Here is a 15,370-nt window from a genome sequence, read left to right on the forward strand (position 1 = left end):
TATACGGCATATCAATGTAGATTAACGGAGTAGTATTTCATGACCTTTAACTTTGGCTTTTCTTCTTTTAGCTACGAGTCAAATTTAATTTATATATTTTCCGAATTTGTTTAGTTTTAACTAGTATGAAAAAAATCATGACATCGAATATCTAACTATGCTCGCCCATAAAAAGCATTTATTTACTCTTCATATATGAAGGATATAAAAAGGTAAAACTAAAAGCTCATTAAGAGTCCAGGATTGAGGTAAATAACAAGAATTACAGTGGATGGAGAAATCCCAAAGTTCAGAAAGAAAGTTTTTGCAATACGTGGTGAAATTCAACAGTTAATTGAACAGTAATTTAAAGTAAAGAGTTCACCAAATTTACCGCCAGTAGATTCAAAGTACGTTAATATATCTGTCCACAAAAAATATTCTCATAATACTCTCAGTTTATTGTTACTAGTTTTTATCTTTTATCTCCTATTTTATTCATATTTTTTCTTTCTCAGGACTTCCATTTTCTCTCGTATTTTCTCGAGATTTACCGATTTCATACTAAAACATGTGTAGTCTTTAATAAAATTATTTTTAATGTATAGGAGTATTAGGTAGCATGGGAAAATCCAATGGGTCATCTCAGTTTCAGTACCAGTAGCTATTGTTGGGACACTAATTAATTTTTACTCTATGTATTTCATTTTTCTGATAAATGTAACGTGCACACACCAAACAAACAAGTACAGTATATAGTACAGTATATATAAGAAAACTCCCCAATAAGAAAAATTCTAAATTCTTTTTACACCAAGTTTGAACCACATGACCAAATATTGTCTATTCTTTTTACAGCAGATGCACAATAATCACAACTTAGAAAATTTAAAAATAATAAAAGAGCGACAAAGTTGCTTTGAATATTACCAACAAAAATGATAAAACCACCTTACATTATTCCTACATCATATCTACAGACGATTAAAGATACAAACATATTGTCAATAAATAAGACATTTTGAACTGTGGTCACTACTTACACTCTCATCAAAACAAACCTCTGTCTCCCCTGCTTAGAACATGTCATACATTCCTTCACCATCCCATACATTAACCAGAAAATCCACCATTTCCTGCAAAGTTTTTAATCAAAATAGTCAGCCACGGTGCCTTACTTGCTTGCACGTACGAAAAACCATATACAAGCGTGTAAACGTACCCCTAGCGGGACAGGTCTGGGAAACGGATCTGTGCTCTTAAGCATCCTATGCATGCCCTTACTTGAATTCACGCAACAAAGCTGAAGCTTACTGTCAATGTACAGACACGATCTTGTGAGAAGAAAAAAATCGTTTCATTTTCTTAATGCATGACGCATACAATACAGGTTTCATTAATTATCCGAACATAAAAGCTTTGTAACATTTGGGCTGTTTGATTTCTTTTTGCATCAGTAGTCTGCTCGATGATATAGAGTCTAGGAGAGGTCGTTACCTCAATTTGAGCACACGCAACAGTTGAGATCGAGAGGTTATCTTCTTTTCCCCTATCCATTTCTCTCTGCTCTCATTCCAGAGAATAAGACCTATATCCAAAAGCTTATACATATTAGAATCCATTTATCATTGAAATATCAGCAAAAAGATGAAATGACTTAGTTCATTATTCGAATTTCGAAGATGATACATTTTCTTTCTTCTTTGGTAACATAGGGACATGAAACCATGAAAGAAATAAAGAGATGGATCCATCTTCTTCTAGTTGATATGAAGAATACTCGATTTCCAAGTAACACAGGTAATTCGTCTTTCATATTTAGCAACGGAAATGGGATTTGTGGGTATAGCAGTCTAGGCCATAAGTCGATAAAAGTGCCAAACGTTAAGCCATTATTACAGTAGCGAAAGAGAAAGGAACACAAATGTGACATAATTCATGTGAACAATTACAAGAATTCAAGCATAGCCATAAATGCCAACAATGAACTGACCATGATTTACAAATTCAGTTGTTTCTTTTGAACAGCCAACACCTTCATCTGCATGCTCCGGGGTCGGCATATCTCTTGATGATATACGCTTTCCAACAGAAGTCGTGCTAGATCTCATTTCACAGGTGCTGGCTGATCAAAAGCTACTGATATAGCAGCTTTTGGCACCCGATAGGATCTCTAATTCTGCTCTTTCAACAGCTCATTTAACAACCGTTGCTCCTTTCCACTCCACTACACCAAATGCAGAAAATTGACTTACCAGCCTTAGACAACAACAAGATACATCAGCCAACTAGTAGTAACTAGAAAGGAGAAAAGCATTGGATGGATTGCTTAGAGGAATCATCTAAAGGCTCTTAGCATTTGATGATTTAAAACAAGATAGCTGTTTGCATCAGAATTCAAACATGTTGGATAGATAGGTTTTTAATTATACTACTAAGATGCTCAATGTGTTCTACTGTTCTTCAAGATGGAAAATAAATTGAATTAACATAACTGAGAAACACAAAAAACTAATAAACACTAAAGTAATAGTAGTAAAAAGCATTTAGATGATAATTATTGATTTATTATAAATTCTAATCTTTACTCAAATTAACCTAAACAAACACAACTTACCCCAAAACCATTGATTGAGAAACAAACATTAACAGAAAATGTCGAATTGCCAAAAAAAATGCAAACCCAGAACCAAAAATGCAAATTTTCCTACCCCATACGAGCAACGGCCTAAAAACCCGAAGCAGAGACCAATCAGAACCGCAGAAGCGTCGATGACAGGAAGGATTTGCTGATTGGCTTCTGCCAAAAAAATACATAAATTGGACAAGAAATTGAGGTATCCGAAACATTATGCACAAATAATTGGTAAAAACAGAAGAAATTACATTGAAATTGTTCCCTTCCTGGTGTCGATCACTTCGCCTCGCGGCTCTGGTTGTTAGATTGCTTCTTCTTCGACAAAGGAGAAATTTCATAGCTTACCTATTAATGTATGGAGCTGGATATCTGGTGGTTGCTATTTTTAGCACAGCCCAAAATATTTGTTAAAAAAAAAATTGGGGATAATCATGTTAATAATTTTAATGTTGGTGGATTATTTGGATAGGCTATGGTCTGGTGAGCAAATTTAGTGCAATTCTTCATATGCTGTGTTGTTTTAGGGAAAAAATTAGAAGATTTAAACAAAGATAACATTAGAAAATAATGATATTAACACATAGATAACTAATTTTATAGGAATTTACAAAAATCTGCTTTAGCGCATATATTTTATTTATGAAGGACCAACTAAAATTTATTAATAACTTATTAAATTATTTTTAAACATACTATCTTTTAATACTTAGATATAAAATATCTATATACTTAAGACTAGGTTAACATTTTGAGACGAAAATTCAGCAAGGCCGCCATATGGAAGGAGAAGGAGAAAAGAAAAGGAAGCCAAAAGCATATGAGAAATTCTATCAATCATCATCTTAAACCAAAATAGTTTCTGAATCAGAAAGGCTTGCTTTTTGAATAATCTGAACATATGTTTCACAAAAACGGTAATGGTCGCTTCGCAGAAGCTTTACAGAGTCCTGTAAAAGACTGAGGGAGGTGAACAACGAAGACTACAAATGAGAGTGATTTGGATAATACTCTTTGACTAGTCTCTGTTTAATAATTATATTATGCTATATTATGCTAGATATATTTGTATTTGAGGAGTACTAAATTTATTTGAGGATATATATACTAACCGAATCAAGTTATAAGGTATAGGGCACAATTCAAAAAAATTCCAAAATATGAATAAATGACATGCCTTTCTCTATACTACGCGTAATAAATGTCATTTAAGAGATTGCCACTCCTAGATATTTAATGCTACTAATTGAATACTATCATAGAATGTCATTTAATGTCACTATATATTCAGCAAAAACCCTAGCAGCCATGGTCGGAAATCCAATCGCCTTCCGATATCGACCGCCTTGAAAAAAAATTCAAGAAACCGGGAAATATCTGATCGGGTATCGGGCAACCAAATACTTAAAAATCCTAAAAATCCAATACCCATACTTGATACCCGAAAATCTAGTATTGTGTGTCCAATTACCCGATTGTTTAGATTTTGGTTATCATATATCTATTTTGACAACCCTTTCAGTTGGGGATCTCTCCTCCATTAACCCACTTATTATAGTGTTTATATAAACCTGAAACTCCTCATTTGCCCTCCCAATTATGTCTCGATCTTGAAAGTCAACAACATATATCTGCATAACAGAAGAGTTGACAATAATACAACATACTGTTCCAGTAAGTATATCAATCAGCATATGCATTAGAAGTTTGATTGCCTAGACCAGCGAATAAAGACATCAGCTGAAATAAACATGAAATAAACATCAGCAAATAGCTCATTACATAGGGAAATAACAACGTTCATAAAGAGGATTACATATTAAGTAGTTAACAAAATAAAAGGTTTTAAATGACACTTAACAAAATAATGAATTCAAAAGTGCCAATCGAAACCCGCTTCGACAATCTCTCCTCATATCGCTGGCCTACTCCTCCTCCTACTTTGGCCTACTCCTCCCCATCCTTCTTTTCCTCCATCGCCATAGCTTCGGAGTACTTCTGGATCTTCTTCCAATCACCTAATTGCTCCAGGTATTCCCTCAGATGAGGGATCCAGTTCCGGCGCATTCCCTATTTTTCCTCCATCTTGTAGTACTCGTTCTTGTCCTTGGCGTGCAACCTTTACAAAACCTCATCGAAATCATCTTTGGAAATCCCAAATTCCACTAGGCAAGGATCAAATGTCATTAAGGGTGGTTCGGTACGATATACCGTACTTTGAATGACATACCGTATACCGTACCGAATTTGTATACCCAAAATTCGGTAAGGTAGTTTTTGATACCGTTACCTTACCGTGTTTCCGGTATACCGTACCGCATTTCGCTAATACCGTTATACCTGTTATACCGAAAAAAAATCTCTTATACACAAAATATTCAAAAAAGTCCAAAACAACTAAACTTCATCACAATCAAATCTTGTTCATACATTCATTCTTTTTAAATTTTTAAACACATATTTGTTTGGATCATCTCCCTAGTATATATGTTTATATATATAATAATCAATCGGTATATCGACTATTTGGTATGCCGGTATATACCGGTATACCGCGATATACCATGGTATAAAATATATAATATTGTTACCGTACCAAAAACTACGGTATACCGAAAAATCGGTATTTTTTCAGTACGGTAAGTCCCGTTATCCGGTATTTCGGTATGATTCCCCAACCCTACTCTTGACACTATGGACCCCCTTTCAGTGTGTTGTAACCTGGAGTGGACCATTCCCTCTGAATTTGAGGGAGGGCATTCCGTGTGATTGAAGGGATATTTTCCTTTCTTTACCTTTTTCTCCATTGATTTCTCATTTGCCTTGACAAAGAAGGTGGAAAAAACACCTCCAACATTCACCAAACCTATCATGAAATTAACGACAGTACTTATTAATGAAACAAGAGTTTAATTTTGTAAAATCAATATGATGATAAATGATATCATATGGTGAATCTATTATACCCAAAATATTGCAAAAAAATTCTAGTGTTCAACTACTTCAAAACGTCCAAAATAATTAAACTTCGACACAATCAAATCTTATTCATACAGTCAATTTTTTTTAGATTTTAGTATAAATATAACATAAACATATATAATAATCAATCAGTATACCGGTATACCACGGTATACCGAAGCGTTGGTATATATCGACTATACCGCGGTATAGGAAATCTAATACCGTTACCATACCGAATCTTTCGTTACAGTATGATACTGTACCAAAATCTACGTTATACAGAAAATTGGTATTTTTGGTAATTTTTTGGTATGGTAAGTCCGGTATTCCGGTATAATTCCCAACCCCTAACCGTCATGCACCCAACAACATCCCGTCGAGTGCAATTTCCCCATAACTTACATGTATATTTGCATAGCTCCTTGTTTTTCTTCTTACGACAATCATCCACTGGGCAATCAAACATGTGTTCTTTGAACCAATGCTCCGTCACCTTCTTAAGAGATTTCAAGTTAGTTTTGCCATAGAGTTTATTACAACGATATATTTTGGGATTTAGGTTTTTTCATGGGGAAGCAAATCCTCTTAGGGATGAAGAGAACGGAGAAGACTGGGTTAACATTTTGAGACGAAAATTCAGCAAGGCAGCCATGTGGGAGGAGAAGGAGAAAAACAAAGGAAGCCTAAAGTATATGACAAACCCTATCAATCATCATCTTAAACAAAAATAATTTATGAATCAAGAAGGCTTGCTTTTTGAATAATCTGAATATATGTTTCACAAAAACGGTAATGGCCGCTTAGTAGAAGCTTTACAGAGTCCTTTAAAAGACTGAAGGAGGTGAATGATGGAGACTACAAATGAGAGTGATTTGGATAATGCTCTTTGACTAGTCTATGTTTAATAATTATATTATGCTATATTATGCTGGATATATTTGTATTTAAGGAGTATTAAATTTATTTGAGGATGTATACTAACCGAATCAAGTTATAAGGTATAGGGCACAATTCAAAAATTTTCCAAAGTATGAATGAATGACTTGTCTTTCTCTGTACTACATGTAATAAATGTCATTTAAGAGATTGTCACTCCTAGATATTTAATGTCACTAATTGAATACTATCATTGAATGTTATTTAATGTCACTATATATTCATCAAAAACCTTAGGTTGGGGTGGAGAATTATACCGAATGCCTTAATATTGGACTTACCTTACCGAAAAAATATTGAAAATACCATTTTTTGGTATACCATTGATAAGGCTAATTTCATGCATTGGTTAAAGGGTAAAATTCATTTGTTTGCGGGGTCTAACGCATATTTTAAGCCAGGTGTGTAGAAGGTTTTCGCCAGATCCAGGAAAGAAGAGTACAATTACATGGTCCAAGGAACTGGCGAATAAGTGAGCAATTTGGAGGAAAAACGACTAGACGGAGGAGATAACGAAGCTGCAGGGTAGAATGGAGATTTCTACGAAGGCTTCTAGAAGATCAACTCCGCACCTATATAAGGAGGAGAGCATGCAAAAAGGGAGGAGAGCGGAGAATGGAGGACTTGTGACCAGATTGTGGCTCGTAGCTTACTCATTTTTACACACTTGGGGGAAATGTTCGGGAGATCGTAGGGTAGTTTTCGGGTTATTTTGTGCTACTTCGTAGTTGGGCAACACCGTTCTCACAGAGGGCGAAGAAACAATTTAATCGCTTTCATTTTAATTTCCGTCGTGAATTTCACCGAGCTTTGTTGTTCGAAGCTCGGCTTTGTTTTCCGTTGAATTTCTGTTGGTTATTGAAGTTTCTGTTTCCGTATTTGAGTTACTGTTAATTTCGAGCATGGATGCATTTGGTTTTAAGTTTGTCGAGGTACGTTGATTTTTGCGCTGTTCTACTGAGTTTGCGCAGAATTGTTGAAGGCTTGTGTTGATCGGGGTAGTTCGGTTGAATCAGAAGTTATGGAGTTGAATTTGTTGATTGATGGGTTCGGAATGCTTGGATCCGGAGTGGATTAAGCATCTGAAACAGGGTGATCGGAGTTGATTCCGGAATTTTGTGTTTTCATTTCATTCCGTCTAGCGTATGTAGATTTGTTTTATTTCTGGCTAATTGCAAGTTTCCGACGTCCACACTTGTACATTCTGTTTGAATCTGGGTTTGTGCTCTGTTTTCTTCATGTTCGCATTTGATATAGGTAATGAGATGTGCGACAGTGTTGGTTAATCTTTTATTTGTTATTTGCAGCTTTAATATTGTACTTTCTGTTTGCGGAAAATAGTCTCCACCGTTTTCCTGCTTTCTGTCTAGTTAAATTAGGAAGTTTATTGCTAAGTCTAAGAAGTTAGTTTAATGTCTCACAGTTATAAGAAAGTTTAATGTCGGCATGATGTTTTCAGTTTCCTAGGTCCGGTGTTTACTTCGTTCCTAGGTCTAGTAGTAGTTACACCTCAGCCCAAATTTGCGTTGCAGCAGCCGCTTTCTAATCAGAATCTTCTAAATGCTTTCCTACGCATCCATCTTCGTGGGATCGACCCCTTGCTTCTCTATACTAGTCTATAGTATAACGGGTTGAGGGATCTTTGAAACGCGAGAGTTGTGTGTCCAACGACCGAGTCTTCTATATTCCCTTGAGTTCCTAGACCGAGTGATCTAGTGGATTCATTGGACTTAGTAGCTCGACCTAGAACAGTAGAATGCAACACACTCTTAAGCTACCTTCAACCATAGATTTCGGTACAGTATCATACCGTAACGAAAGATTTGGTACGGTAACGGTATTAGATTTCCTATACCACTGGTATATCGTGGTATATTGAATCTTCGGTATACCGGTGTATACCAACATACCGATTGATTATTATATACTCCATATAAACATATATAGGGATAGGGGTGTGTTATATTGTTAACTCACATTTAAATTGTTAACTACAACTAAATGATTACAATTAGATTTCAAATGAAAGGCCAAGGTCATTCAACCCTTGAGTATCAATATCATGCACAAAAAAAATATCAATTAGGGTATTAATTTCAGTTAACAACAAATTAGTTATAACTACTTTTGAAAAATATCCCAAAACTTTAAATGCATATGACTATCTCGATTTAAATTATTTTTCCGCATAACATATATCAAATTAAAGAGAATTTTATAAGGATTCCAACAAGATCCAACATGCATATGTTTCGATATCAAAATTTGATAAAATTTTCGTAAATATTCATAAATTTCGTTAACATCTTTATATCAATACACATCACATAATATGTCAATACAATACTCGTACAATGTCAATATGAAATTGTAATGACATTGTCATGTCTTTGTATTGATGTATTTCATACATTGTATTGACATTGTGTTTATAAACCCTAAATTTGGTAGTTGCTATTATCTTTTTAATATTAAAAAATAAAAAACGTTATCAATTAAATGACGAGTTAGCAATTGATCACTCCCCTGTGGGGATATATTCATATCAATAAGTGAAATTCTGTCAAAAATCCAAGCAAATCTCATCCATTGAATCTTGTGATGTAAACGTTAGATTAATGCAACGTGTCATCTAATAATGTAGATTGTGTAATCTAATAGTGTAGCTCGGCTAATAATGTAATGCGTTTTAGTCCAGGGATGGAACTAGAAAATTGAATAAGCCGGCATTGAAATTATAAAAAAACAATATTTTAGTATGCTTACCTTCTTTATTTAGTACTACAAATTTATAAAAGGATGAAAACACAAGTACATAGTAAATTTTCAATACAAAATTTAATAGTGTATTTTTATACTCCATGAGATAATAGTCATTCGAGTTATAAAGTTTATTAAAATTTTGATCCGTCTCGTAACGTTTGAAATCAGAATATTACGCCACAAACTTTTAGACTTTTTTCTATTATCACACCCGATTACAAATTGTCATTTTTTGTGATATTTAACATGATAGTGCTTTAATTTATTATTTGATTTTAAATAAATGAAGTAGAATTTTACCAAATTAATTTAAACGACTACTAATATTTTATATAGTAGTATTAAAATAGATACACAAAAAAATTGATATAATGAAGATATGTCAACAATACTCCTATGTTAAATATAAACCTAGTGTTAAACTATAGAGGAAAAAAAATAGTGTACCGTATTATTCAACAAATAATAAGAGTGCAAACTAGATTATACTATTATTAAATAAAAGTGTATTCCCAAATCAATTGGAACATACAATACCATTATATACGCATTCCCCAAATAACTAAAACTAGGGCTGATAATTCGGTCATCGGTTAGTCGGTTAACCGATGACCGAACCGATCACCTCGGTTCTCGGTTATACTTTCCAAATTCTGCATGTCTTGATCGGTTCTCGGTTAGATCGAGAACCGATCGGTTTACCCGATTATTAAATTAAAGAACCGATTAAACACTAAAACTGCAATGCAGGGCAAGTGTTGGCCAAGGTGGGAATTTTTCGTGTGCAACGTCCAAGGATCAATACCTGTAAATTACATAATTATTTTTAAAAATTCGGTTCCAGTTCGGTTAACCGGAACCGAACCGACCCTATTCGGTTAGGAACCAAACCGAACCGAGGCCAATTCGGTTTCGGTTCCGGTGCTTCAGTCGCGATTAGGCTTGGGCTCGGTTAATCGTGTTTTCGGCTCGGTTCTAACTGAACCGACCGAATTACCTGCCCTAACTAAAACCCATGGATAGTAAAATGTAAACAACCAAAGTGGACCCACACAGCTGTAAAATCAATGCTCATAAATAATCTCTGCTTTTTCCCCTTCGTCCTCTCTCTTCCATCATTCTCCGTAAAAAAAGGGGGGGAAAGATGTAGCATAGACACAAGCACGGTAGCCATGGTGGGGTTATTGTGACCAGCACCGGCCAAGTCCTCGCTGGAGCGGTGGCTTGGCCACGCTCGGCTAATAATGTAGATTGTACAGTCTAATAATGTAGCTCGGCTAATAGTGTAACGCTTTTAGTATAATAATGTAAAATAAAGATCATGAACCATTTATGTGCGAAAGTGAAAGATCAGGTACCATTTATGTAGTTCACTCTATCGTTTATGGTAAAATTGAACCGGGACTCTAATAGGGACTCCACGTCATGCATGATCCAACCGCCATCACCAAGTCCGACGAGTAGCTTGCCGGACGACGTGGAAGAAGACGTGCCACGCAAGGAAGTCGAGAAGAAGAGTGGAAGGAAAGAAAGGCCCAAAAGGGAAGCTTCCAAATCAGTCCGATACGGAGACTATGTATCACACTAAAAAGGAAGAGAAGATTAGCCTACTTAATTATTATTGCTTCTTTATTCTGAAGGATATCTTTTATGTTTAGGATAGATTTGTGTCACGATAACTTTTATGTTTAGGATAGAATCGTGTCAATCTTCTTGGGTTTTCTTCTTGATTCTTTCCCGAGTCGTAAGTCCGAATCAAGCAGGGGGAATTCTATATATTATAGAATTCCCATAGATCGAGTCTTGAGAATTAAAGTAATAAAAAACACTTTTTCTCAACCCTTGGCTCTCAAAACCCTAGCACTTCAACTAGGTGTGTTTATCATATTTTCCGATCAATTTCCGTCTTACGTGTGCTCTTTTGCATCGATAGAACCTCACGTTCTATCAGACTCCTATTCACGGAAGAACTAAAATGGCAAAACGGGACTCCTATTCGCGGACAGAGAGGGTATGAAATAGTGAGACATAGTTAGGGACAAATCTATAATATGGTGAGAAGGGGCAAAGGCCCCACCTCATTTTTCTATAACCATGTAAGTATATATATTATAAAACCTAAATATATACATATTCACCTAATTTGCCCCCCTAATTTAGAAAAAAAATAATTTTTACTTGCCTCTCTCCTTACATCTGCGTAGGCATACCATCCTCTAAAATAATATACTATGTTATTTTAATGTATATATATTATATTTATATTTATTTATTTGTATGTTAATATTTTTGCCCCTCCTAGTATAATTTCCTGGCTCCGTCCCTGGACATAGTTAAAAAGAATGAATTGTTGGAAGTGTTATTCTTTAGTTAAAAAATAAAGAAAAAAGTGATGTCGGACCCATGAATAATGGGTGACATTCTTTAATTAAGAATGTCAATGTGCATGCTCTTACTTGCGCACCACAAAGGTCACATATCTAAATCTTCGTCCTGAATTAGTAATTACAACTAAAAAAGTGATTATGGCCAAAAATAATTTCTAATATGTGAACCCTATTTAAATTCGATCACGAATGCATCAGACTAAGGGCACCCACAATGGGGCGCCCGATGGCACGCCCTATACGTGCCATCGTTCTCGGGCGCGGACGATGCCGCCATTGTAGGAGCTCGCCATAGGGCGCGCCCTATGCCCACGCCCTAAGCTTCAGGCGCGGAAGAAGCGCGGACGATGGCCTATCGTCCGCGCCATCGTCCGCGCCATCGGGCACCATTGTGGGCTCGGCGGACGATAAGCCATCGTCCGCGCCATCGGGCACCATTGTGGGCTCGGCGGATGATGGGCGCGGACGATGGCACGCATTTTTTATTTTTATTTTTTAATGTTAAATTTGAAAATTTTGTATAAATACCCCCTACCCTACCTCATTTGTAACATTTCATTTCACGATTTCACTCTCGAATACTCACATATACTACGAAATGGATTCAAGTCCCAATAGTCCGATGTTTAGTGGTGATGCGCGTTGGCCGAGTACAGAACCCGACGAATATCGGCCGTTCGACGCCAACACGCAGTACGATCCGGAATTCAGTACGGAATCGTACGGTTTGTCTGACATGGAGCAGTCTCCAACCCGACTCGTCGCCCCCTCCCGCCGCGCCGCCGCCGACGACGACGCCGAAGCCACCCCATCCGCCGCCGCCGCCGCTTCCACCCCCGCCAAAAAGAAGTGGAACCGGCACCGCGCGACCAAGATGCCACCTCCGGCAATAAATGAAGAGTTCGCTCCCGGCCATACGAACTACCAGCCGGATGAAACCCTTGTCTTGGCGAGGTGTTGGGTGGATATATCGGAGGACCCGATATTCGCGAACAACTAGAAGCAGCTCGTGTACTGGGAGCGCATCGCCGAGTGAGACAATACGGCGAAGCCGCCGACCGCGTACGAGCGCCAACGAGAGCAGCTCCGCAAGCACTGGGATCAGGTGAAGAAGCAAGTCAACCTGTTCGCGGCGGAGTACGAGAAGTGCGCGAGGGAGCAGGGGAGCGGCGAGAGCTTGAGCGACGTGCACGATAGAGAGCTGTTGTCGTACCAGTCCATGTACGACGACTTCAAACATTTTGCCATCTGGGCGCTCTTGAGGGACAAGCAGAAGTTCCATGGCGGGATTCTGCACACCGGTGCGCCAAAGAGGACGAAGACCACCGGAACTGGCGGTTACATGAGCAGTGAAAGCGGAACTCGTCCGGTGGACCTCAACCGGACGTACACGGAGGAAGAGAGTTCCGGCACACCGATGTCCTCCCGGCGTCCCATAGGCATCAAGGCTGCGAAGAACAAGGGGAAGGCGACAGCGACATCATCCTCGACCGCCGCCACCCCATCGCCGATCCTGGTCCCGATCTCGATCCCGACGACCGCCGCGTATGAGTCGTTGGCAACTGCCTCGATGGCGAAGACGTTGTTGCAAACGCACAAGGCCCTCTCGAAGTGTACAGACCTCGCCCAAGCCGAATATCTCCGGGGGTTGATCGATGAGCTGCGCCGGAAGTTGGGAATTGCATAGATTAGCCAACTTGAATCGTGTAACTTTTGTTTAATCAATGCAGTCTTTGCCGTTTTTAGCTACTCGTTGTGTTTTTTAATTAGTTTTCATTATACATCTGAAAATATTTAAATTAATTAACTAAACAATAGTAAAACATATAGGGCGCGCCTTAGGACGCCGCACTGCAAGTGGGAGGATAAAAATGATGGCGTGACTGTGAATAGGGGCGCGCCTAAGAGCACCCATTGTGGATATCCTAACACGTGCTATTTTAGACTTGTTTCCGATCAGTTGTTGATTTCGAGACTGATCTATTTTCTTGGTAAATTTGTTTTATTTTTCATGCTTCGGTATACTCTGACAGGACCAAGATTCTCTGTTTTGAATGTTTCTACGAAACTATCACTTCAATTTATCGTCTTGCTTTTCAAAAATCTAAAATAAAACACAATAAAAAAACATCACTAACAACAATAAAATATCTGGAAATTTGAAGGGCAACTATGCAAATAGTAGTAGTATGCTTTTTGGTCATGCGTGGACTTGAAATTAAGGCCAGGAAATTGTAGTAGGTATGGTCATATTCACACAAAATCAAAGATAGTGATCAATATATTTACAATGATTTTTCCTGAAACTAATAATAATAATAAATAAATAAAAGTGATCAATAGGAACAGCCCATCCTCTGCTTCAAAATCCCATTATACAGAGCAGCATGATTCGCAGGCATTTTCTTCAACTCATTTCCCCACCAATTTCTCTGAATTTCCGATCTTTTTCTCCCTGCTTTTCTGTACAATTCCCCATTCCCCTTCGGTTCCTTCACATCCTCTGCAAACTTCACTTTCTTCTTCTTCATTTTATTCTTCTTGGTTTCTGTGACACAAAATTGCAAATTAAGTACTAGTAGTATAATTAATGTAATAAAAACCAACCTTCAAGAAACAAATTAAGTAAGATGTGTTTGTGTATACCTGAAGATAAGCAAGATTTGAGGAGTTGGTTTTGATGAATTTGGGAGATGGGAGGGAAGTACTTTCCCCGGAGGAGATCGAAGAGGACGACCGTGCCGGCGGAGACGGCCATGGCGGTGGCCAACACTAGACCTTGAGAGCTCAACGTCGGAGTCATGAGGAGAAAAACAAATTTCTTCAATATGGAGTATGTAATTGTAAATAATATAAGAAAAATCTGGTGGGGGTGACAAATATTTAGTAGTTGTATTAATGGGATTATAAAATATATTTAAAGGTATAAGAATGTGGAGTGAATCGCACGGTATGGCCACGTCGATATTTGGTCAACAAAATACCACTATCTTTAATTTGTTTCTAGATAAATATAGTACTTCTACTACTATAATGCAATTAAATTAATAAAATGAACAACACATTAACACTTTTCTAGCCCAAGATAGTATATGCACACTTTCTTCTAGTTGGGGATCCTTGGGGATATCTCTAGAAACAAATTGAACAAGATAAGAAAATAAAAATAAAAATAAAAATAAAAATAAAAATAAAAATAAAAATAAAAATAAAAATAAAATAAAAGATTGAGTGGAAAGTTGGTGGAATAAGGTTTACGCACGTCAAAGTTTTGATTAGGGATGTCAATGTAACCCGAACCCGTGGGCCGGCCTGAATAACCCGATAAAAATACAGGGTTAGGGTTGTAATTTCGCAGCCCGAATTTAAAATCGGGCCATTCGGGCTGACCCGTTCGGGTTGTCGGGTTAGGCGGGCTGACCCGTTCGGGTTACGGGTCGGCCCGTCGGGTTGAAGGCTTCTGCACAGCGAGCAGTTTTTGTAACGGTCATAACTTTCTCTACAAAGCCCCGATTGAGGCGTGCAATATATCCACGCGAAGCTCTTTCGAAGACGGAGAGAATGATATGTATTAGAGGTTTATCAGACTTCAAAATCGCGAGAAACATTGACTCAAACAAGGCTGCTGCACATCCACATCTTTTGTGTACATTTTCTAATCAATTTTCTATCATTTCTCAACAAACATGTAAACATACCAAAATAT

General features: G+C 37.4%; 2 protein-coding genes across 7 annotated transcripts; both read right to left on the minus strand.

Moving 5' to 3' along the window:
- Window positions 1-765: 765 nt before the first annotated feature.
- On the minus strand, window positions 766-3,037 carry LOC121802145. Of its 6 annotated transcripts, none has more exons than XM_042201727.1 (6): window positions 2,866-3,036; window positions 2,691-2,776; window positions 1,973-2,238; window positions 1,477-1,567; window positions 1,202-1,292; window positions 766-1,115 (listed from the first exon to the last, which is right to left on the minus strand). In XM_042201727.1, exons 3-6 carry the CDS (start codon window positions 2,088-2,090, stop codon window positions 1,056-1,058), a joined length of 360 nt encoding a protein of 119 aa, XP_042057661.1. In that variant the 5' UTR covers window positions 2,091-2,238; window positions 2,691-2,776; window positions 2,866-3,036; the 3' UTR covers window positions 766-1,055. The 6 variants fall into 6 exon arrangements, with proteins under 6 accessions (XP_042057661.1, XP_042057659.1, XP_042057660.1 ...); XM_042201725.1 differs by having other exon boundaries at window positions 2,691-2,779; XM_042201726.1 differs by having other exon boundaries at window positions 1,973-2,206; window positions 2,866-3,033.
- A 10,809-nt stretch (window positions 3,038-13,846) lies between these two features.
- LOC121803356 lies at window positions 13,847-14,535 on the minus strand. The gene is made up of 2 exons (XM_042203036.1): window positions 14,311-14,535; window positions 13,847-14,212 (listed from the first exon to the last, which is right to left on the minus strand). Exons 1-2 carry the CDS (start codon window positions 14,465-14,467, stop codon window positions 14,001-14,003), a joined length of 369 nt encoding a protein of 122 aa, XP_042058970.1. The 5' UTR covers window positions 14,468-14,535; the 3' UTR covers window positions 13,847-14,000.
- Between the last annotated feature and the right edge of the window lie 835 nt (window positions 14,536-15,370).

The sequence above is a fragment of the Salvia splendens genome, chromosome 5 (genome assembly GCF_004379255.2).
Source record: "Salvia splendens isolate huo1 chromosome 5, SspV2, whole genome shotgun sequence".
Classification (NCBI taxonomy): domain Eukaryota; kingdom Viridiplantae; phylum Streptophyta; class Magnoliopsida; order Lamiales; family Lamiaceae; genus Salvia; species Salvia splendens.

Bases quoted from the DNA above. Each gene is read 5' to 3' on its own strand.
- LOC121802145 (XM_042201729.1), bottom strand. From the start codon at position 2,090: ATGAGATCTAGCACGACTTCTGTTGGAAAGCGTATATCATCAAGAGAT. The intron at 1,568-1,972 runs GTCAGTTCATTG...TTTTGGATATAG, and splicing joins AACTGAATTTGTAAATCATG to GTCTTATTCTCTGGAATGAG. The intron at 1,293-1,476 runs GTAACGACCTCT...GTACATTGACAG, and splicing joins TTGCGTGTGCTCAAATTGAG to TAAGCTTCAGCTTTGTTGCG.
- LOC121803356 (XM_042203036.1), bottom strand. From the start codon at position 14,467: ATGACTCCGACGTTGAGCTCTCAAGGTCTAGTGTTGGCCACCGCCATG. The intron at 14,213-14,310 runs GTATACACAAAC...TTTGTGTCACAG, and splicing joins CAAATCTTGCTTATCTTCAG to AAACCAAGAAGAATAAAATG.